A 23,351-nucleotide genomic window follows, 5' to 3' on the forward strand; every position below is an offset into this window, starting at 1 on the left:
TGAAAAGAAATTGAGAAGTACTGAAACTGTGTTGGTCACAAGGGGTAACTGAACTCAAAAACTCAAATCAATATATACAGGTTCCTTGGCACAACCAGCGCCATAACCATAATGAGAAAGGGCAAACTAATGCACACTGATGCTACCAAACCCAAAAAAAAAAGTTCAGTGTACTATGTATACATACTTCCACAGCATACAATTAGCCCAATTTAAACTGGTAGGGTACTCATATTTCTCGACAACTCTAATATACAGTGACTCTATCAAGTGTCTACACTCATTTCTGAGCCTTGATCACCCTTTCTGGCTCAAAGCCCTTGGGATATATTAGCACTGAATCGACGCACAGACCGCCTTTTGTATGAGTACAGTCGATTTGAGCTAGTGAAAATTTCAGCTTGATTGATTCTTCAGAGCTTGATGCAACAAAATCGCCGACGTGGTACAAGATCCAGCTTCCAGGCTCATCTAAGTAACACTGGGACACGGCGTGCTGGCCATCCGATGTGGAGAACTGTAACCGTACAGGCTTCTTGTCCCAGCCATGGACTTGCTCCGAGCTACAAATACGGCGGCCAAAACGTGTTGAAGACTTGCCAAGATGGAGCCTGAAGTACAGGCTGTAGGTCCCTGCAGGGAAGCAGAAATCGACCTCTCCAACCACCTCAAACCACCAGATTTGCTGGAGATATGCAATGGAGTGGAACCTGCAGGATCAAGAACAGAAGGCATGGCTCAGATTATTTTCACCATATAGAATGAAGAACAGTGTGTACGTTCTCCAAGTTGGAAAAGAGATTAATCAACGACAACAACGTGTTGACAGTTACTTTATTAGTAAGAGCCACAGCTACCAGCTGTCTTTTTTCTTTTTATTACAAAATTGAGGAGTACAAGAAACAAGCCATACGGTCCGCATGGCCCTTAGACATGAGTGCAAACGTGTTCCTTAGGTGTCGCCACGATGGACTGGTATTTGTTTAACTCATTAGATGTGAACATACCAAAGAAATGCGCAACTTTCCCATAGTATAACAAGTCAAAAACAGGCGAATCACATGCACAGATAATTCTGGAACAATTATAAATTTATTTGTGCCTTTTGTCCAAAAGAATGTAACTTATTTACGCATTTTGTGAAGAAAGTTTTCATTATCGGTTCAAAGAAGTATACCTATATAGCTGACCATACAAGGCCGAGCCATTATCTGCTCAAAGAAGTATACCTATATAGCTGACCATGCAAGGCCAGAGAAATCTAGTGGTCAGACGGTACTAACAACACAACTTCAAAGGGAAATGAAGGAAATACTGAGACTGAGAGGGCAGTTGAAATTTCAGACCCACACACTGTGCTGTCTCTACCAATTATCTCCTGTCAATTTTTGCTATCGTCCATGCTTACCTCATCAGTGTAGGGATAGCATAAAATTCATTTCCGAATTTAATGTTTTCATTAATACAAGTCAATCATAAAAGAGAATAAAATGTTTCACTTTACTCCACTTTTGCTATTCTCAACTGTCAGTCTGTCACAACAAGACATTCATTACAATTCGACAATATACAAGGCAGAAATGTCAACAACCCTAACTGTACGTCAAAAACAAGACGGGGAGATATTTCAATATGGTAGAAGTAGAACAAAGGGGGAAAACAAGAAGTGAGTTCATATTTACCTAGATTCAGTGGTTGGCATGTTAATCCAGTATCTTCTATCATCGATCCCTGTTATGACCAGCGCTTTCGACGACAACGCCATGCAAATCCCACCTTTACTCTTCTCCAACCAGAATTCCTACAGCACAAAGCAGAAAAGTACACGTTGAAAAACTCCTCTGTGAACAAAGCATGTGTCATATTCAATCTTGCTTGCCTACAAAGCAAGAAACCTCATAGTAATACTTTTCACTAGTCCATGGTAAAGATAGTTTTTCTTAGAGCAAGTATTATAGCAGGCTGTAAGCCAGCTAAATGCTGAGGTGGAGTAGAGAGAAGAGGAGAGAGAGTAAAAGCAGGCTGTAAGCTTACAGCCGGCTCAGACAAAAAAACCAAGAAAGTCTGTGAGATAGATAAGTGGGCCATGTATTAATAGTGATGAGCTAACCATTATATGAGTGGGCTGCAAAAAGGTTGTAAAGAAATCTTACACCCTGCAGCTGGCTGTATTATAATACTTGCTCTTATACGAATTTTCGTAGTTCCCCAAGAACCGACAACTTTCTCCTATATCGAACACAAAAATCAAACTCAAGAATTGAAATTCGATGAACTGAACTTGGACGTCTTTCTTTGCAAACAAAATTGAATGAGAACTACCATAAACCTTCGCTTTTCTTTGAGGAAAAAAAAGTTCCTTTTGCATCCGGTTTAGTAAACCAATAATACTTATATATTTACAATCATTAATTCATAAAACTTTATCCAAGTCCAAACTCCTTAACAGTGGAGAAACAAGCTAGTATTGATGAACATCACGAAATGGAACAAGACCGATCAAACAAAAAGTAGAGAAATCTCACCCTTTTGCCACCATCAAACGGCACAGGCTTGGCGAGCCTCGCAAAGACGTCCTTCTTCCCCACCGCGCTCCAATCCCGGCCACTCCCTCCCTCCTCGGCGTCATCGACGAAGCGCAGGAGACGGCCGTAGTTCCCGGGCAGCTTCGCCTCCCACACGAAGTCCGCGGCCGCGGCGCCGCGGAACTCGCGGTTGAGCCGCGCGAGCCGGCAGATGTCCGGCGCGCCGAGGCGGAGCAGCACCTCCGCGGCGCACAGCTCCGGGAGGTCGCCCAGCCCGGCGCGCGCGACCTTGCCGCCGGGCTCCACCCCGCCCAGGTCCGACGCGCCCGCGCCCATGCTCCCTCTCGCCGCCGCCTCCAGTCGCAACTACTGTCTCCCCTCCGTGGAAAAGAGCGCGCCTTTAGTCCTTTACCGCACTCGCGCGCGCCGGTAGCCACGAGGGCGCCGAATCCGCTTCCAAGAACTCGATCCCGTGTCACTTGCGGAGCAGCAAGCTAGGGAGAAGCTAGGCACCGGATGCGAAGAACTGGGTTCCAGGACAAGGTCGTTGAGGAATTTGTTCCAACTCTGCTCGTGCGGAGCGTGTGCTTTGTAGTTTGGAGCGCCAGCCGCCAGGGAGCCACAACCCAGCAAGAGGAAGAGGGACGTGGTGTCCGAGAGGAGCTGGGAGAGGAAGGAGAAGGGAGAAGGGAGAAAGTGGGGGTGAGCATTTATGTTTGACTTGTCTGACTACAAACTCCCTGAAACGCAGAGCAATTGCCACCAACTACTCGGGTACTTCTATGAACAATTCACCCAAAAACCAAAATCTTTTACGCCACATACATAAAGTATTAAATATAGATAAAAATAAAAATTAATTACATAAAAATAAAAATTAATTGCACAGTTACTTGTAAATCACAAGATAAATCTTTTAAGTTTAGTTACTCCATAATTAAATAATATTTATCAAATAAAAATAAAATTGTTCGGAACTAAACAAGGCCCCAGTTTGTTGCCTCTGCTGTACCACAACTGCAGAATTACAATTCTTGACTTACAAGGGGTTATCGGAGAAATATTTATATCTGGTCCTCCTTTTTTGAAAAATAATATGTTTGAATTTTTCTGAAAAAAAAAATATGTCTGGTTCTGGACTTTAGGGATTTCAGCACATACTAGTACGTAGGAAACAGTTGAGCGTCAGTTTCTTTTGTTTGGTGAGACAAGCAGCTACCTAAGACCTACATATACTCCTCCAATGTAGCTCCTCTCGAGACATAGTAATTGGTGTTAGGTATTTTAAGCATCAGATGTAGCTTTCGGCCACAATAATTAAAACCAAAGCCGGCACTTTTTTTGGTCACTGCAATTAGTTCTGCTGACCTTTGCTCAGCCTAAATACTGAACAAATTAAAATACTGATCATTTTCTCTGTCCAGGTTGTTAAGGCCTAAGGGTTGGGCCGATCCTAAAGTTCTTGGAGCAAGAAATCTAGGCCTTGTTTAGTTCCGAAAAATTTTGAGAAATCGATACTGTAGCATTTTCGTTTGTATTTGACAAATGTTGTCCAACTATGGACTAACTAGGGCTCAAAAGATTCATCTCGTCAATTCCGACCAAACTGTGCAATTAGTTTTTATTTTCGTCTATATTTAATACTTCATGCATGCGTCTAAAGATTCGATGTGATAGGAAATGTGAAAAATTTTGCAAAATTTTCTGGGAACTAAACAAGGCCCTAATGAAGCCAGAATCTAACGAACCCATTATTTGTGCATCGCTTGCTGCCTTGGTGTAAAGAGAGCCCTTTTGTGTACTATTTTTTTATTTTATATTTATAATGCAGCAAATAGCTTTAGCCAAATCCTGCTTCTTGCCTTTCGGTCCTAGCCACGCCAATTCTAGCCTTATACCATGTGAAAGCCTAGAATGGTCACGCTAACCCTTACCTAAAGATTTTTTTTAAAAATGTTTTCATATTGTTTCCTGTGATGATTGTAAGAGCATCCCTTTAAGTTTCACAAATTCAAATGATACCCGATCAACATCTAGTTTACTAAAAGTACCTTTTTTGCTGTTCCGTTCAAAGAATATAGCTTGTTTTAGACAAGCGAAGGAACAAAATAGTTTTCCACCACCACGTAGTTACCTATGCCACCGGATCCATCCTTTGAAGCGCGCCACACCAAAATTGATTAGCCATATATGTTGATTTATTTTCAGCTACCGTGGTCGTGCACACATTTTTTTCATTAGGAGGGAAGCAAATAAGTACAAAGACACGTTGCTATGTCTTGGTTTTGTTATTGTGATCTTGCCCATTGCCCTGACAACATGAAATTGAACGCTCCACCATACTGGATCTCATATAACTCAATACAAGTTAACAATTATAAAAAAAACATGTTAACATGGGCTATGACTAAGCGTTGGCTAAAAGTAACAATTGTGTGCTATGCCTAGTACCCTAATAATCTAGGACAACAGGTCAGCAAGGAATTTTTAACATGGTCGGGATAATTTTGTTTTCCACACTATGAGGAGAAAAAACGACCTGGGTAATGCTAAACCCTTCACGCATACTTTTCCTCCATGACCAAGCCCCATATATATTACTACTAGACAGTGGCGGATCTAGAATTCGCTCAAAACTAGGGCTGAATTCTTCTAGCAAAAAGTTGAAAGCAACCCCGTAATCTTTGGCCTTGTTTAGTTCGCGAAATTTTTTGGCTTTAGTTATTGTAGCACTTTTGTTTATAGTTGACAATTATTATCTAATTATAGACTGACTAGGCTTAAAGATTCGTCTCACAAATTATAGATAAATTATGCAATTAGTTTTTATTTTTGCCTATATTTAATACTTCATGCATGCGTATAAAGATTCAATGTGATAGGAAATCTTGAAAAAAATTAGTAACTAAACAAGGCTTTTATATATGTGTGGTCCTACGCGCATAGATGAATCCCAGTTTTTCACGCTCATCTCCTTGTGTGACGAAGTGACGATGACCCATGCACCATCAGATGAGGTACTCGTACACCATCAGATGAGGGAGGCATTTTGTGGCCATGGCACAGGGATGGGTTCATCAGCTGATAGGTGGTGGCGATCGTCTACTGGTAGGACTACAGCGCAATGAGGCACTAGCAGGCAACGGACACCCGCTACGAGCGGCGATGTGAGTGCGCGAGCATCAAAGCGAGAGGGTTGAGACTCAAGACTAGGACGAAACAATGAGAGATGCGTTAGTTCCTTATCTACCTGAGCTGGTTGCTGGCATGAAAGGTGTTAGGATGAACTCTGATAAAATGATAACTATTATTAAGGTGTACCTAGATTACATGAATCATGACTAGGGCCTTGGCACTAGTGGCTTTACGCCTGGGTCCGCCAATGCTACTAGACTAGAGACGATTTGAAAATGAAAAAGACAAAAAAGTGCATCATACACAACTGCCACAGAAACACAATTACTAGTCATACTAGCTAGTCGTGAGTGCCAAGTCATTCTCGAATTTAACACCAAGAAAGTTCCATGCACTTTTGGGCCCCACCAGAAGAGGAAAAGATACCACAAATGGACCTTTCCCCTCACTCCACTTGCACTTTTTGGAGTAATCTAATCACCAACAATGCTTTGATCTTTGCTCCAGACCGTAATCTCCAATCAGATTGCAACCTGTCAATGCCTGTATCACGCGTGGGCCCCCTGGAGTGGATAAAACCGAATCAAAATATCGCCATGCCATTGCACAGGTGCGTGGATCCGACTCAGCACGCGCGGGGCAGCACACGTGGCGGCGTCTCAGGGGGGTGCACAGGTGGAGGGAGGGGAGAACAAAGCGCTGGTGCTGCATTGTGTGGTTAGGCCTTTGATTGTGTGGCTGTAATTCAGAGGCAAGCTATTAAGCTTGTTAGCAAAGTTTTTGGAGTGGGGCTTGTGTTTGGGGCTTTGCTGCCAGTGATACTACTATTAGGCCTTGTTTATTTCACCCCGAAATCCAAAAAGTTTTTAAGATTCTCTGTCATATCGAATCTTGTGGCACATGTATGAAACATTAAATATAGACGTAAATAAAAACTAATCACACAGTTTGACTGTAAATCGCGAGACGAATCTTTTGACCTTATTAGTTAGTCTATGATTGGACAATATTTACCACAAACAAACGAAAGTGCTACAGTAGCAAAATCCAAAAAAAATTTCGCATCTAAACAAGGCCTTACTATAGTACTGATGATGATTGATGCTTAGTTTAGGGCAAGTGCGTGGGACCTCTTTGCACTATTAGTATCCAGTCCAACATCAGTGGCGTGTTAAGCTGATGGCAACTGCAGCATACTTGCTACTCTTTCTATTATTTTTTGTCTTACTGGCCTTAGGAAAAAATATACTTAGAAAACTAAAATAATTTACAATTTCAAACGGAGAGAGTATTTTTAGGAACCAGAGATTACAGACCAACTTCAGGTTCAGTAGGTGCCGCCACATTTCGTGAGCAAAGATTTCTTAGGATTGGATCGATTGTAACCTGTGACTGACGCGGGTTCGCGTGTATGGAAACGTAGTGCACTGTCTTGTGTGGTCGTTTGTTTTAAGGCCTTGTTTAGTTCCTAATTTTTTTAAAACGTTTTTAGATTTTTCGTCACATTGAATTTTAGGACATATACATGGAGCATTAAATATAGACAAAAAATAACTAATTAAACAGTCTTGTAATTTAGGAGATAAATCTTTTAAACCTATTTAGTCTATAATTAAACAATATTTATTAAATATAAATAAAAGTGTTATAATGTATATTTTGCAAAAAAAAAATGGAACTAAACAAGGCCTAAGTGGCAGTGGCTGCAGCTGGAGCTCCAGATAGCTGGCCGGCGATGTGCAGTTGAATTCGTCAGTCCAGAGCTGCTATGTGATTGAGGCCTTGTTTAGTTCACCCCGAAATTCAAAAAGTTTTCAAGATTCCCTATCACATTGAATCTTACGGCATATGCATGAAGCATTAAATATAGACAAAAATAAAAATTAATCACACAGTTTGACTATAAATTACGAGACGAATCTTTTGATCCTAGTTAGTCTATGATTGAATAATATTTACCACAAATAAACGCTCCAGTTCCGAAAACTTTTCAGTAACTAAACGAGGCCTGAGGCGGTGCTGGCTTTCGGCGTTGCAAACATTCTCTCGGGAGTTGTTGAGCAGGTGGCCGATGATGAGTCAGCTCCGACGCAGATACGGTAGTAGCCAAGGAAAATGAAAGGGAACCAATGGCTCTCGTTTCTCCATGGATAATTGTCGTCGACTCGTCGTTGGAATCTAAACTAAATTGTCACATGATTGGCACGCACGAACTACAAATATTCATGGCACTACCTACATTCCTCTGCTCAGTGCTCTCTGCCTGTCTGGACAGTTTGTGGTCGTTGAATGGACGTAAAGCTATCCAAGCAAAAAGTTTTCAAGATTTCCAGTCACATCGAATTTTGCGGCACATGCATAAAACATTAAATATAGACGAAAGTAAAAACTAATTACACAGTTTAGCTGTAAATCGCGAGACGAATCTTTTAATCCTAGTTAGTCCATAATTAAATAATATATGTCACAAACAAACGAAACTGCTACAGTACCAAAATCTGAAATCTTTTCGGAACTAAACAAGGCCTAAGTGTGCGAACAGTTGCCGGGTCATCGTCAGCTTCCGATCATGCCGACGGTCGTTTATCTGGCAGCCACCGCTGTCGCCGCCTGGTGCAGAGTGGTGCGGCTCTCGGTGGCTCTACAGCGAACTAGCCAGCCGAAGTGAGGGGCTGGAATGGGATCGTGTGGCACTGGGACCTCAAATCGCCCACACTCACCGAGCACTAAAATGTTGCCTGATAATTCACAGATGCTCCATAAGATGGCGTTTCTTTTTTTTTTCTCTCTTGAATATGCTGGAGATCTACGTATCATTTCCATTAAGAAGAAATTAAGTACAAAGACTGGCTGACCAGGCCGGCTGCTTAAACTGGGCTACATGATTGAAACAAAAAGAACGACTGTGACACAAACTGGAGGGAAGGTTAACACCTAGCTAAGACCGCAAGCCCGGCGGCGTCCGCGTTGATCCAACGATCGGCTTCCATCGTGATGAGCTGCAGCAGATCGTTGATGGTGGCTGAGGCATCTCGAAAACACCTATTGTAGAGGTGACATTTGTTATTTATGTCCACATATTGTTCTCCCGTATTATTTAGACTGTATATAGACAACTCACATAATGGCTTTGTCTATTGTGCTGTTTATAAATGAGATGGAACCATATCCGTCGCTGTACATGTCCTTAAAGATGAAGAAAAACACAATCCTGAATGTCTTTCTTTGGCAAGTACACCTTTATCGCTCTTAATTACAAAAAAAATATTCTCCAAGAGAATCAACGTATAGGATATTGATGTTTTATTGAACATGTGTATCCAAGCTGGCACTCATCCATGACCATGACAGAGGCACAAGACTGGAATTTGTATTTTGTAGTTCTCAATAATTTTCATGTGCCGGGTACATAACAAACTACTCTTGACTTGAGGGAGTCCACACTCATCTACAAAGTGCATGTGCTTTCATACTTGGCCAAAACACTCCAAATTTTTTAATGTTCTCAGTTCACTTTTCAGTGATGGTGCTACTGCGAGTATGCTGTTTTGTAAGAGTACTGCACACCGTCGTGCTGCAGGCCGCACCACTTCAGTGCTGATAAAGTGATAAGGGATACCTTTGCAGATGCGCGCCACCCATGCTGCAGGCGCCAGCGCTAGTGTGAATATGTGATGTTATCTGAAGCACCAGATGCAGGGGGAGTCTGGCAAGAGCCTGATACTGATCTTGATGATAACTTTCTTCTGTGATCACCTCTTGGCCTGATGAATCCATGGCTTCTAATCCAATCTCTGGCTACCAATTGCCCAATTGGTAACAAAAGATGTGGCAGCATGTAAATCTGCGAGCAATGGAGCCAATCAGTGACTATAAAAGTTTATGTATTGAGGTGCTACGTTGATGTGGCCTAGGGTACCTATGAGGGTTCGAGTTAGCCAGCTAGGAGATTAAGGGTAAAATTTGTTACAAAAATTCAGTGCGGGAGATTATATGCTAGATGTTTTGCATTTTACGAGAATTTCTAGCCTATATTTTTCCTACTAAAATTCCAAATTGCAATCCTCTCCACCAAATGCCCCCATGGATTCGTTCAAGAAAAAAAAATGCTCCAATGGAGAAGGAAACTCTGCACATAAGAGCATGAAAGCTTTAATGGGTCTCGGTTGATTTTCCTTCCTTTAGCTACTCATATGTTTCAAACAATCACATAAGAGTATTAACCTACAATGGAGAAAAGTTAGCCTTCCATGCTATTCTGCGGTTCCATCTTTAAACAGTTACTTTCCAAACCAGAAAATCTCCTAAGTCCTAATGCCAGCTGCTTGTGAGAGCAGCAACGGTCACGCCAAGCAGAGCCAGACATCCACGCTAGCAAAAATACAGGAACCGCGGACTATAGCCACACCAGAGCCAGCGTTGTACATGGCCTAGATTGGTTCTTAAGATAATGGACATGAGTTCCACAACTAAAATATCTGTGTATGTGTAATGCATAACAACTTTGCAAAGCAAAAATTCAACTGGCCCTTCAAACTGGCACTCAGCCATGCGAGACGTTGGGTGATACAGTATCTACCTGTTACAAACTGAAGACAAGTAATGATATAATTTGTGGGTAATAGGTATTGACACATTAGCTAAATTACTTTTTTAAATGTTGATCACATGAAGCATAACAAACCTGGTCCGAGATGAATGTTCTGTACTGCCCAGAATCTAGATTTAGGTTCCAATGGCCAAGAAAATTATGACAGTATAGTTATGCTACCGGATCAAGGTAAAAATCTCATAATAAAGGCAAATGGTTAAGAATGGTGGTTGCGGATACCGTTGTACATCATTGCTGGTGTGAAGATTGCTGCACAAAGTACTGCCAACTTATGTTTTCAATTCTAGTGCATTCCTGCAATGTTGTTAAGAAACTTGTAGTGCATTCCTGCAATTCTAGTGTTTAATAGATGAAGGAAACGAAGTTTCTTCCTGGAAATAGTGATAGTCAACTTTACATCATTTCCCATATAATGATATTTATTATCTTCTGTGCATGCAATACCAAAGCATTCCTTCTGGCACAAATCAATCCCCAGCTCACGATTAGTGTAATGCACTCGGAAAATTTTGGTCCTCAGTTTCTTTCAACAAGTTAATTAATTAATATAAAACAGAGAAATATATGCAGAAATCATATAAACGCATGACTGACATGTTAAGAACAGAGAGAGAGTTCATTCCACAAGAACACAACAAAGAGCAGCAACCAGCCAAACGCCCACACTAGACCAGAGCACAATCTCAAAGGTGTTCACAGCTGCCGCTCAAGCATAAGCCGACGAGATTACAGCGGGCCTACACTACACCCTGGTGCCGCTCGTCTTCCGCTTCTTGCTCGGCTCCTCCGGCCTCTCCTCCGCCCCTGCGCCTGTGTCGCGGCGGAAGGCGTGGAGCTCGGCGGCAGCCTTGGCTGCAGAGAGCACCAATGCGCCGGCTTCAGCGGGTAGCCCCGACGACGCCTCCAAGGCGGCGATTATGAAGTATTGCCCAGGCCTACCGGCTTCCAAGACACCACCTCGCCACTCACCGCCCTCATCGACACCGCCGCCGCTCCCCTCGCTCGTTGTCACGACTCGGATCAAACAGCACTTTTCAAAGAACAAAACGGTCTACTTTCTAGCCCACTAGCCCAGTTTTTCAGTGGACCCAAAAACTCTTGAGCCCTGTTTAGTCCTTGTTTGGATGTCGTTGGATTCACCTCAATCCACATGTGTTGTAGTGGATTGGGGTGGAATTTAGTTCAAGTTCCACTCTAATCCACCCCAGCACATGTGGATTGATGCGAATCCGACTACATCCAAAGAAGGCCTTATTCGTAGAAAAATTTTGTTTCCTAAAGAAAAAGAGTTGTAGATTTTTTTTGCAAAATGGATTTCGTAATCCTTTCGTTTGTATAGGGAACATATCATGTGCAACCCAGCTTCGTGTGCAACCTATGCAATTACCAATTAAGACCACAGGATCTAGATCCAACGTCTGAGGTTTTTTCACTTAAACCCTTCCATCTGGATACGCACGGGTTTGATTTAAACCCACGGGTGGAGGGGTTTAAGTGAAAAAAACCTCAGACGTTGGATCTAGATCCTGTGGCCTTAATTGGTGGTTGCATAGAGTGCACACGAATCTGTGTTGCATATAATACGTTGCCTAATAAGTATTATCTAATTATAAACTAACTAACCTTCAAAGATCCGTCTCTTAAATTACAGTATAAAATTAATTATTTTTTAATTTATATTTAATGGTCCATATATATACAACAAGATTCGATATAACATAGAATCTTAAAATGTTTTTGCAAAGCTTTTGAAAACTAAACAGGCCCTTGAAACATTCATTATGGGCCTCTGTTCGTATCAGGCCTACTTCCTCAATTAAGCAAGCCCACGGTGATTTTTACCTATCTTACCCACACCATCGTATAATTGCAAACCAAGCCCCCCCTCCCCACGTTTTCCTTCCTTCTCGGCGTCTCCGATTCCTTCCTCTCCTCTCGCCCCTCTCCATCCGCTCCCACCGTCTCGTCTAGGGTTTTGCCCCAAACCCTAGCCCCCCAAATCCCCCGCTCCATGGACGTCGAGGGCGAGGTCCCCGCCGCGGCGGCGGCGGCGGTGGCGAACGGCCTGGGCGGCGCGGAGGAGGCCTCTGCAGCGCCGGTCTCGGCCGAGCAGCTGGACGTGGAGGCTTACGCGGCGCAGTACTCGGGCCGGACCCGCCTCGCGCGCCTGCTCTTCATCGCGGACCGGTGCGGGGTGGAGGCGATGCAGCTCGAGGCGCTGCGGATGGCGTACGATGAGATCAAGCGCGGGGAGGACGTGCAGCTCCACCGGGACGTCGCCGCCAAGATCGGAGGCCGCCTTGGTCCGCGCTTCGGCCTCGACCAGGCGTGGGTCGACACCGTCACCCGCCGCGCCGATCAGCGCAAGGAGAAGCTCGAGAACGAGCTCAATGGATACAGGGTGCGGAAACCCTACCCCTTTACCCTTCCTCGGAGTATCTGCTGTGTAATGGCATGGTATTTCCTTGTATGTGATTGTGGTTGATTTACTTGCCTTGTAGTTACGGTAATAACATACTGTGTGCTTAGTGTAGTTCACTGACCGTTGGGCTAATGCCTGTGAATTCGTTCGTATAGTCCTAATCCTAAGCACTGAAGATGATATGCAAGCATTACATTTCTTGTATGTTTGTGCTTTGCTAACTTGTTATTACAATACATTTTGTGACCATATTTATTATTGGACATAAAACAAATCATTTATTGTGTCCCATATTATATGAAACTAGTTGTGATTTCTGTTTTGTGTTTTCTTTTGTGGCCTTAAATGGGTGTATATCTCCTATTCTAAGGTGACACGTGCTTATCACGAAAATGTCCTTTATGTTTACTCTTGATTAAACCTGAAACGGACCCCTAGCGTCTCATTTAGTGCCTGGGCGACCAATAGAACTCCTGGACACATTTAGACAGTGCATGTAGGCGTAAGGCAGTGCTTAAGCAGTGCAGAAACGCGAAAAAAAACGGTGGCATGGCTGGCTTGTTGGGCTATCTGTGACCACACATGCTGGCGGGTAGCAAAAAAGCATGTGGAAGAGCCGGGGAAAAGGGAAACATGACGTGTGGGGATAAAAATTACAAGTCCCTTCACCACTTCTTTGCAAGTTTGCAAGAATTGGAATCAGAATTGCCTGAATGTGTTACGATATCTCCTAAGATTGAAGTTGGGAATCTAATCTGAGTCATACGTGTTGCCAGAAAAAAATTAAAACAAATAAAAAAGCACAAACTCTTAATTATGTTTTTTTCTACATTTAATCTGTCTAGGAGCTAGGAACTGGCCTAGCACCTAGTGTCTTTTGGAACCTTGATTGTCTCTAACACTCCAAACTACATTGATTCTCTTACTGCAGACTAACCTGATCAAAGAGAGCATCAGAATGGGCTACAATGACATTGGTGATTTCTTCTATGCCCATGGCCAACTTTCGGATGCCTTCAAAAGCTACATCAGGACTCGGGACTATTGCACCACTTCCAAACATATAGTTCAGATGTGCATGAATGTGATTCTGGTTAGCATTGAGCTGGGGCAATATGCACATGTTTCAAACTATGTCAGCAAAGCAGAGCAAACCCCAGACTCTCTGGATCCTGTCATTGTCGCCAAGCTGAAGGCAGCTGCAGGATTAGCCAACTTGGAAACAAAGAAATACAAATTTGCTGCTCGTAAGGTTAGTCATCAATTCTTCATCTCCACAAAAGAAAACTTTAACTTTCAAGTCAATTTTGTGCTTCAAGAACTCCAGGATTGCTTGATCATGACTTATTTGTTTATCTTGATATGTGTGGTTCTATGTTACTTGTGGCTGTTATGTTTGCTAGCAGTACCCTAGTTATAAGGTATCGAAATAAGGTCATGATTGATCTAATCCTTTCCATGGAACTTCCGACATGAGGCTGGTTGATTTGTTCTATTCGATTTTGTAGGAATTACACTTTATACGACTTAAGATAATTTTTAGTATTTCATTGACTCTGCCGGTAGCTGGAGTTGTGTTTACTTTTGAATTGGTTATATATAATGATGTTTTCCAACACTTGTAGTCAGTGGCAGAGCTTGGACCTATATCTAGCAGAGGCCAATCATTAAAGAACAAGGCTAATCTTAAATTTTCTTTTGTCAAGCCAAATGGCTGGAACTAATGTAGTTTAAGTTCAGGGGTGGCCATGGCCCTGCCACTGCTTGTAATCCTATCACATCTGGATAGATGTCCCATTTTCAGATATAATGGAATGTCCCTCTCTAGTTCTCTTTTGTTGTCTACCATGTAGGGCTTCTCACCAAGTTATGCTTCCCCCTCCAGTTTGTTGAGACAGGAATTGAACTAGGAAACAACTACTCTGAAGTCATAGCTCCTCAAGATGTAGCGGTCTATGGTGCACTTTGTGCACTTGCTTCTTTTGACCGTTCAGACCTGAAGGTTTGCCATTTCAGTACTTATTTGTCTAGTGGAACATGTTCCATTTATGCTGCTGTTCTCAAAATGTGATTGCTTGCACATTTTTCCTAGAGCAAAGTCATCGACAATATCAACTTCCGTAACTTTCTGGAGCTGGTGCCTGAAGTAAGGGAGCTGGTTAATGATTTTTATGCAAGGTATGATGCTATCAAAATAGCCTTGTGTATCGTTGACAATCTCTATCTTATCAAGGTTGTTGTTTCTTGCACTTATCTTGTGATAAACAGTGCAGCCATGTATGTTCTGTTAAAATAATGACCTGCAGTGCTTTTTAGATATGTTTCTATTTCATTCCCATATAGCAGAATAAATCCCGTCTTGGTTCTTTCCTTTAATTGCAGAAACCAGTATTAACATTTGGCTATTCAGAAATATCTTAGTTCAATTACATTTTTTATCTCCTTTATAGTGGACAATGGCAAATTAAAACCAGTGAAAACTAAACTGCCTAGTTGTTTCCATAACCATAAGATGAGAGTTCCATTGAATTTCATTATCTAAGCAACTGGCATTCTGCCTCATCATGTTTCTCTACCTTCCTGTACATAAGCAACTGGCACCACCGAAAGGACTGCAGAATATATATGGGTAGTGTTATGTTGATATTCTACTGCAGAAAATTCTTTTCCCCTTCTGTATAATATATTTAGTATAGACTGATTGATCTAAATAGTAGTAAGTGAATGGGAGGTGACCACCACACCTTGTAGCAGTATAGTTGCATGCAGCTTTCGAAGCGCCCAACAAATACTATATATGAATAACCACGAATTGAAAAGCGCTCAAGTATTGTTTCATATGAGAACATATTGCTAGAAATTGAGTTACTACTAGTTTGAAGTTGCGTTTGCAAAAGGATGGAAGGAATTTATCTGACCTGAGGAAGCAACTTGATTGGTTCCTCTGAGGGGAATAAACAATTTTTTCTTGGTCCGCTACTGTGACCTTCTGTAGAACTTCTAGAGTTACCAGATTTGCCTGCTAAAGTGGAACATTGAATTATGTGTTTGTATTGTTAATGTTAGCTGTAGACCTTCTATACCTTCATTATCATCCATTAACAAGTTAATCAATACTGCAATTTAGAACACTCAGACTTTTGGTTTTGGGTAGCCATCTCAAATATTATGGAATATGGATCATGTAACCTTATTGTAGGTAGCACTTTTATCATTCTAAAACTGTGTGTTGAGCCTTATGCAACTGACCATTTCTTGCTGGCATGTTTTACTGTATTTTGTTTGAAGTTCCTTTTTTTTCTGTTACCTAATTAATAATGGAAATTGCCATATTCCAGTCGCTATGGATCTTGCTTGGGTCATCTTGAGAAGCTAAAGCCTAACCTGCTCCTGGATATCCATTTGCATGAGCATGTAGAGACTCTGTATATGGATATTCGCCACAAAGCGATCATACAGTACACACTTCCTTTTATATCTGTTGATCTCAACTTGATGGCAACTGCCTTTAAGACTTCTGTCTCCATGCTGGAGAAGGAGCTGGCCGCACTGATTACTGAGAACAAAATACAGGTAAATCTCAGGAGTTGCTCATTCCGAAATTTGTGTGCATCTTGTTCACTTGCTTCTAAGTGAAACCTTTGCAGGCCCGGATAGACTCCCACAACAAGATCCTCTACGCAAGGCATGCTGACCAGAGAAATGCAACTTTCCAACGTGTCCTTCAAACCGGCAATGACTTTGAGAGAGATGTCAAGTCCATGCTTCTGCGGGCCAACCTCCTCAAGCATGATTACATTCAGAAGGCGAGTGGACCAAGGAAGATGTAACTTGCGAGCATTGCTTCTAGACACGGCTTCCTGCATAGTACCTCCTTTGTTTTGGAAGAATTGTTCTGGACGTAGAAGGTGCATGCACGGTCTCGTCTAGGTGGCTGAAGATTGTCTAAATGCCTCGCCCTCTTCTTTTTGGTTTCTGAAAGTATGGATGGTTGAGCATCTGGAGATGTGATGATCTGTCATGCTCATTTTGTGGGCAAGATTTAGTTTTGAATTCTTAAATGCTTTGGAGGTGGTACATATGAGTCCAGACAAAATTGATTGGTGGTTCTTGGAATTTTTAACTTGTCGCGCCATATTGTTTCATTAACGCTTGTGCTTGCATGGGCATCCATGGTTGACGCTGCCGAAATTTAATTGAGGCCATGTGGCTACTGCGCCGTGTGGGTTTACCAATGCAGTTTGGACTACAGTTGAGGTTAGTTTGTGGTGCGGTGTTGTTAACGATTGCTGATATGGGTGATCGTGATGCGTTGTCCTTAGTACTTTCACTGAGTGCTCCATTTTTTAATCACTCACTTGTTGTCAATTGGAATCTTGAGAACATGTGCAATTCGAGACAGACACATGTCACGAAACACACTAGCACTATAGTGGAAGTTAGGCGGCAAGTGGTAGTTGCGCGTTAGGCGCGTTGCTTGTCCACGGGTTCAAAGCGGCGGCGCACATTGTACACAGACAAGACGAGATTCCAAATCTCAATAATAGCATTGCATTATGTAAAAGAATGAATCAAATGAACAGGAGATAAGATCTCAACGGGACTCTACAGTTCACAACCCCCATCAAAGAAGCTATCTACAGTAACAGTACCCCGGCCGAAAGGAATTACAACTGTGTGTAGTATGTGTATGCATGACAAGCTGGGTAGGATATACGAAGGAGAGAGAGGAATTAAAAAAGGTGGCAACTCGTGCTGCTGCTGGATGATCAGTTGGTGCAGTTCCATCTGGCGGTGGGCACGCAGCTGAGGTAGTGACACCAGTGGCAGCTGTCGTTGGCGTTGGAGCCGCGGAAGACCATCGCCATGCCGACCGCGAATCTGCAGAGGAAACACGACAACACACGCAAGGAATGAGTTCACGTACAGCTTGGTTTGGTTGTTGAGACCTCGAGACTTAAAATACGAGTACGTATTAGTCTTCTCTAAACAAAACGACGTAAAGTATCGTGCACAGCGTGGTTGTCAACACGGTGCACGTTGGCTAGTGAAGGTTGGCTGATTGGGGAGGAAAAGGAGCATCTGGGCACGTTACTCCGTGCGCTGGACAAAGCAAATGGCCAGCTATACGCAGGCATATATGATATATAACGTAATAAATAAATAAATCAGGATATCTTGAGAGTGACAGGTAGCGACTGCGAGAGAGGCTGTCCCTTTTTCTCCTGATTCGTGCTACTCGATCTCTAGCTGGCTGCGGGCTGCCAATTCATCACTTCACATGATGATACTCTAGAGCCCGGGAGGCAAAGGCAAAGGGCAACATCACCGTTGCTTCGTGGTATTGTCAATGCCCACCGCACATCTCATGACACACGTACGATGCGTGCCCAAATCTCTTTCAACACGGTCGCAGTCGATTGGCGTGTACTAGCTACGTGCCTTGATCAAATGGTGTGGAAATGGCGTGTGTGCATGATATGCATGTGACCGGCCGGTGAACCGGTGATGGATGCTTACCCGACGACGAGGAGGAGCAGGGCGACGGCGAGGAGGATCCACTGGTAAGCGAGGTACTTCCTGGCGGTGCAGGGTGCGCCGGCGGGCATGCTGTATCGCTCCATCCACCCGAAGTGCGGGCGCATGAGCACGACCAAGCCGAGGAGGAACCCCGCGAGGAATCCGCCGATGTGCGCGAAGTTGTTGACGTGGGGCAGGATGCCGAGCACCAGGTTGACGGCGGCGACGAACAGGAGCGTCGCCACGGCCACCGCCTTGTTGGTGTAGATGGTCCAGTTGGTGATGAGCTCGGAGAGCATGGCGCCCAGCAGGCCGAAGAGCGCGCCTGAGGCACCCACGGAGATGTGGTTACGGATGAAGAGCGACGACAGCACGGCGCCGCCTAGGCCGGACAGGATGTAGATCGCACCGATCCTCACTGCAAAAGAACATTTGGAATGGTCGATGGATCAGCATGGTATGCAGTTTGGTGTTTGCAAATGGAGTGCACTCCATCGGGGACGACATTGCAGCTGTGTAATTATTGCCAGGGCAGGTAAGGGAGCTGCTGCTCTGCTGTGGAGTAATGTTAACAACTCCTCACCGTATCCGAACTGCTGTTCGAGGCGCATGCCGACGAAGAGGAGGCAGAGCATGTTGGCGACCAGGTGGAGGACGCCGGCGTGGAGCCACATGCTGGAGAGGAGGCGCCAGCCCTGGTGGTGGTGCACCACCTTCTCCCAAACAAGGGCCCCCATCTTGGTGAGCCTGCAATGCACAAAGTACAGGACGTCAGAGTCAGACTGACAGGCAGTCCCCACATCTCATCTGATCGCACAGCACATTCTCGTCTACTAGTCTCATGAATGCTGTCAGCCCAGCCCCACTGGGAACTGATGAAACTGATCCACCTCTGCTGTTCGATGTGATTCAACTACTACTATGCCCTACCGCATGTTTTTCTATGCGATCCATCCAGTCGTACTCCACAAACTCCTGCTGGGCAAATCATTTGGGTTGTGGATCTGAACCAACCAACCAATCAACCGGACTGAACTGTGTGCTGTACTGATTGTTTGCCACTACACTACTGATTTGAAAAAAGAAGTTCGGTGCGAAGGAAAACAGAATAATATGCAGTGACAAATCTTCCCTAATAATAATAACTAGAGCTCTGGCTATATCTGGCGTGCTATGAACATCTTTGCAGGCAAGCAAAGGAAGCAGTGATAGATTCTGTAAAAAACATAGCAGAACCAGCATGTCTCTCCCCGATGGGCTAGACTAGATCCGATGCAGATTGCAGAAGCCCCGCCCAGGAATTTGATCGACCGAACATTTAACGAGTAGTAGATGGACGGACGGACAAAGGAATGAAGTAATAAGTGTACTCACGTGGCGGAGGATGGTCCGAGGAGCGGGTTCTGTCGCAGCGGCTGGAAGGAGAAGCGGCCGAGGAATCGTGCGACGCACTTGGCGTCGCGCGGCGTGGTGGTGTGCGTGGGGCAGTTGTTGACGTACATGGTGATGACGAAGACTGTGATGTTGGCGACGAAGAAGACGGGGACGATCCATGGCACCCACTCCCTCTCCCCCTCGTGCTGCGGGTACAGCGGCGACGGCACCTTGCCGGGCTCCTTCCTCACCACGCCGCCCTTCTCCACGTCCGCCCGCGTCGCCATGCCTGCTATAGTCGCCTTTCCTCTCGGCTCTGGTGGTGCGTGAGCTCTGTGATGAGGGGGGGAAGGACGGCGAGACGTGAGGAGCGGCGGGGTGGGAATAAATAAACGCGCGAGCCCGGAGCCGGAGAGCCCGCGGGGGGCCCGGAGCCGGCGGTTTTTCTTTCAATTCGCAGGGCAGGCAGAAGTGGTGGCGCATGGCTGGCTGCTTCGGTGCAACTAACCCTGTTGTTTGTGCTGTACTACTGTACCGTGGACTGGTGTGGAAAAGGAGGTGGACGTGAGTTCAGCGGCTGCAGCCAGGTAACCGTGAAACTACCTGCTGCCAGCTGCTTTCACTTTGAACCTACCAACAGCCACTGGGCAGAGCAACAGCGTGCGTTGCCTACATGTATCAATCAATGCTTTATCAAGATCGATGTACTGTTGTGCTGTCACGTTTACGTTTGCAGAAGCAACGATAAAACTGATGTGAATTCCGGCTGATCAATCAGTGATTCAGTGACTAACACAGGGCCCGCCCGGCGACCACGCACCCTAGTAGGCGTTGTATTGTTGCCTCTTCTTTTGTTTCAGAAGCTTCAAAGCACATGCATGACCTCGATCGTCGGCGTCTCTGCACATTCGATTTCGACGATCAATGATGAGGAGGGAGAGGAGGTTTTTTCCTTTGTTTAACATTTGCGGAGGGAACCATATTTCTAGATCTGATGATGATGATGATGGAGGCAGGCAATGATGATGCGACGACGACGCTAGTAGTGGACGCAGCTACCAGCAGTAAAGAATTTCAACTAGTAATTCGGAAACACTACTATATTCAGTGAAGACTACTTTTGATTTAGCAAGTCGAGTCGAGATCGAGCCACTCGGGTTTCTTCCTTTTTGTGCCACACTGTATAACTCGGTTGGCACCGACAGGCCTGGTGGTTGTACATGCATGTCTGCAGCAAGCATGAAACATGCATCCGATGCCCTTTTGTTTTTGTCAGTGCCTAGGCTTTGTTTAGTTCCGAAAAGATTTCGGATTTCGGCACCGTAGCATTTTCGTTTTTATTTGACAAATATTATTCAATTATAGACTAACTAGGCTCAAAAAATTCGTCTCGCGATTTACAGACAAACTGTATAATTAGTTTTTTTTTGTTTTTGTCTATATTTAATGTTTCATGCATATGCCGCAAGATTCGATTTGACAGAAAATCTTGAAAACTTTTTGGATTTCGAGGTGAAAGCCTTACTTACGGGAAAAGCAACGCACCCGGTGTGTCTGCTCTTTGCTGCCTGCCTGTTACGGCCACGCGCATGGTCAGGCTCAGGCAGGCAGGCTCATGGAATGGAACCTGTGCGGAAACGGCCCTCCCGCCGGTCTACGCGTTCGTGCGTGCGTCGGTGCAGTCAGCCCTTTGAGCCCGACGAGAGAAACGGCCGCGAGTTTGGTTACTTCGGCGCCTCCCCCGAGCGCGCTTTGTTTCCGCGTCTCGAGGTATGTCGGCGCGTGTGAGTTGGCACGCGGGCAGGCAGCTGTACCGTTTCGTCGTCGTGTCGGTTTCATCAGTTTGGGAGGTTGGTGCCTTGGTGGCCGTGGGCGGGGCTGGAATCGATTCTTTCTGCCTCGCCTACTCCGCATCCGCCCGCCGCCGCCGATCGAGGGCCTTGTTTAGTTCTCAAAAAATTTCGCAAAATCTATCGGATCAAATCTTTAGACGCATGCATGGAGTATTAAATATAGACGAAAATAAAAACTAATTGCACAGTTTGGTCGAAATTGACGAGACGAATCTTTTGAGCCTAGTTAGTTTATGATTGGATAATATTTGTCAAATACAAACGAAAGTACTACTATTTCTATTTTAAAAAAAAAATTTGAAACTAAACAAGGCCCGAGCTGGGGTACAGCTTGTTGTTTGCGGCGGCCGGCCAAGGCCACTCCCCCCCGGCCTGGCGCACGGCGTAGGGCCATGTGCTGGGAATGATCCATCCCAGCCACGGCCAGCGCCAGCAGCGCCCATTGCCGTCGTGTATAACGTCATAATAATAATACAATAACAATAAATAAAATGCCGATTTCGGCTGGGCTAATGAGTCATCAGGCTAAGTTGTTTATGATGCTCGATCGACTACCTGCGCGTGCCACGGCAGCCTGCTGATAGATTCATCAGTGCGCCCACTGTACAACAACCAGCCTCGTATGATTGATTCACACATCGAGGCAGGCCCAACATGGGCTAACAAGGTTGTTAGCTTGAACATAAAGTAGGAATACATGTAGGCAGTATTAGAAGTTTGTACCCATGTCATTTTTCTTTAGCTTTTTCTACCGCTTCCCAGAGCAAGCTACCGTAACATAGTTCCACAATTAACACCCTCGAGTAGACTGTTGCGTGATACTTCTGTCAAATGAAGCCATGTATCTTGTGCAAGAGACACCGTACCAACGCACTGCAGGGCTACAATACAGCGTGACATGGAACACCACTGCAGATGTGTCATTTGAGGCAGTACTGTGCGCTGGAACGTTGGGGAAACCCTGAGAGGCCTTTCGAATTGAATTGAATTGAATCACTAGGTCTCTTTACTGGATTTTTTTTTTTCGAAAGCCTCTTTACTGGATTTTTGAGAAAACTCGAACAACTCATCATCGTGCAGTACGTCGCTACTACGAAACAAAAAACAAAAGTTCACGAGTGAGCTGGCAGAGAGTCGTAAATGTTTGACCGATCAATTCAGTCAAATATTTATGGGACCACCACCCATGCCATGAGAAATTGGTGCCCAAGACAAGTGCAAGACAACGTCAGGTATCACGGTCACGGGTCGGCAGCCGCGGTTCGCGTGCCGCGCCGCGCCCGACCACGTGGTCCCAACTCCCAAATAGCACATCTTATTCGTTTGGCTATTAAACCAAAATATCTTTGACTGATTTATTATTTTAAAAAAATACTGTTAGATAAATAGTACTTCCTTCATCTTAAATTGTAAGTCATTTCAAAAATCTTGAAGAGTCAAAGTATTTTTACATTTGACCAAAATTATAGAAAAAAAATACTAAGATTTATAACGTAAAGTAAGTATACTATGAAAATGTAATTAAAAAAGAATCTAATAATATTTAGTTTATAATAATAATTATTATTTTATCATATAAATTTGGTTAAACTTATAGAAGTTTAACTCTCTAAAATTTTTAGAATAACTTTTCAATTTAGGATAGAGGGAGTACAAACGAAACTACCAACGACAGCAAATCTTCGATATAAGAAAAAATGGAAATGTACATTCTATGGCCTTAATGGGCTCATCTTCCAAAAGAAATTATTATGGGCTCGATTCTTGCGGCCAGTGAGGCCCGCGCGCCCCCGTCTGCCATCCGCTCCAGCTCCGAATCATCGTGGTCGTGCACGCTGCATCCATCGCCCTCCGTTGGTGGTAATCAGGACAATTTTTTTTTTTCATTCACGACGATAAATGAGTTCATG

General features: G+C 44.2%; 3 protein-coding genes across 3 annotated transcripts; 1 reads left to right on the top strand and 2 right to left on the bottom strand.

The window, feature by feature from the left end:
• LOC8077996 (F-box protein PP2-A13) lies at window positions 1–3,255 on the bottom strand. The gene is made up of 3 exons (XM_002468598.2): window positions 2,526–3,255; window positions 1,683–1,801; window positions 1–710 (listed from the first exon to the last, which is right to left on the bottom strand). The coding sequence occupies exons 1-3, from the start codon at window positions 2,859–2,861 to the stop codon at window positions 281–283; spliced, it is 885 nt and encodes a 294-aa protein (XP_002468643.1). The 5' UTR covers window positions 2,862–3,255; the 3' UTR covers window positions 1–280.
• LOC8077997 (COP9 signalosome complex subunit 1) lies at window positions 12,161–16,817 on the top strand. Its single transcript, XM_002465938.2, has 6 exons — window positions 12,161–12,673; window positions 13,626–13,946; window positions 14,580–14,696; window positions 14,787–14,872; window positions 16,033–16,267; window positions 16,342–16,817. Exons 1-6 carry the CDS (start codon window positions 12,284–12,286, stop codon window positions 16,522–16,524), a joined length of 1,332 nt encoding a protein of 443 aa, XP_002465983.1. The 5' UTR covers window positions 12,161–12,283; the 3' UTR covers window positions 16,525–16,817.
• On the bottom strand, window positions 17,223–20,002 carry LOC8059480 (RHOMBOID-like protein 2). Its single transcript, XM_002468599.2, has 4 exons — window positions 19,589–20,002; window positions 18,798–18,961; window positions 18,215–18,632; window positions 17,223–17,575 (listed from the first exon to the last, which is right to left on the bottom strand). Exons 1-4 carry the CDS (start codon window positions 19,873–19,875, stop codon window positions 17,464–17,466), a joined length of 981 nt encoding a protein of 326 aa, XP_002468644.1. The 5' UTR covers window positions 19,876–20,002; the 3' UTR covers window positions 17,223–17,463.

This window comes from Sorghum bicolor, chromosome 1, assembly GCF_000003195.3.
Source record: "Sorghum bicolor cultivar BTx623 chromosome 1, Sorghum_bicolor_NCBIv3, whole genome shotgun sequence".
NCBI classification, from domain to species: domain Eukaryota; kingdom Viridiplantae; phylum Streptophyta; class Magnoliopsida; order Poales; family Poaceae; genus Sorghum; species Sorghum bicolor.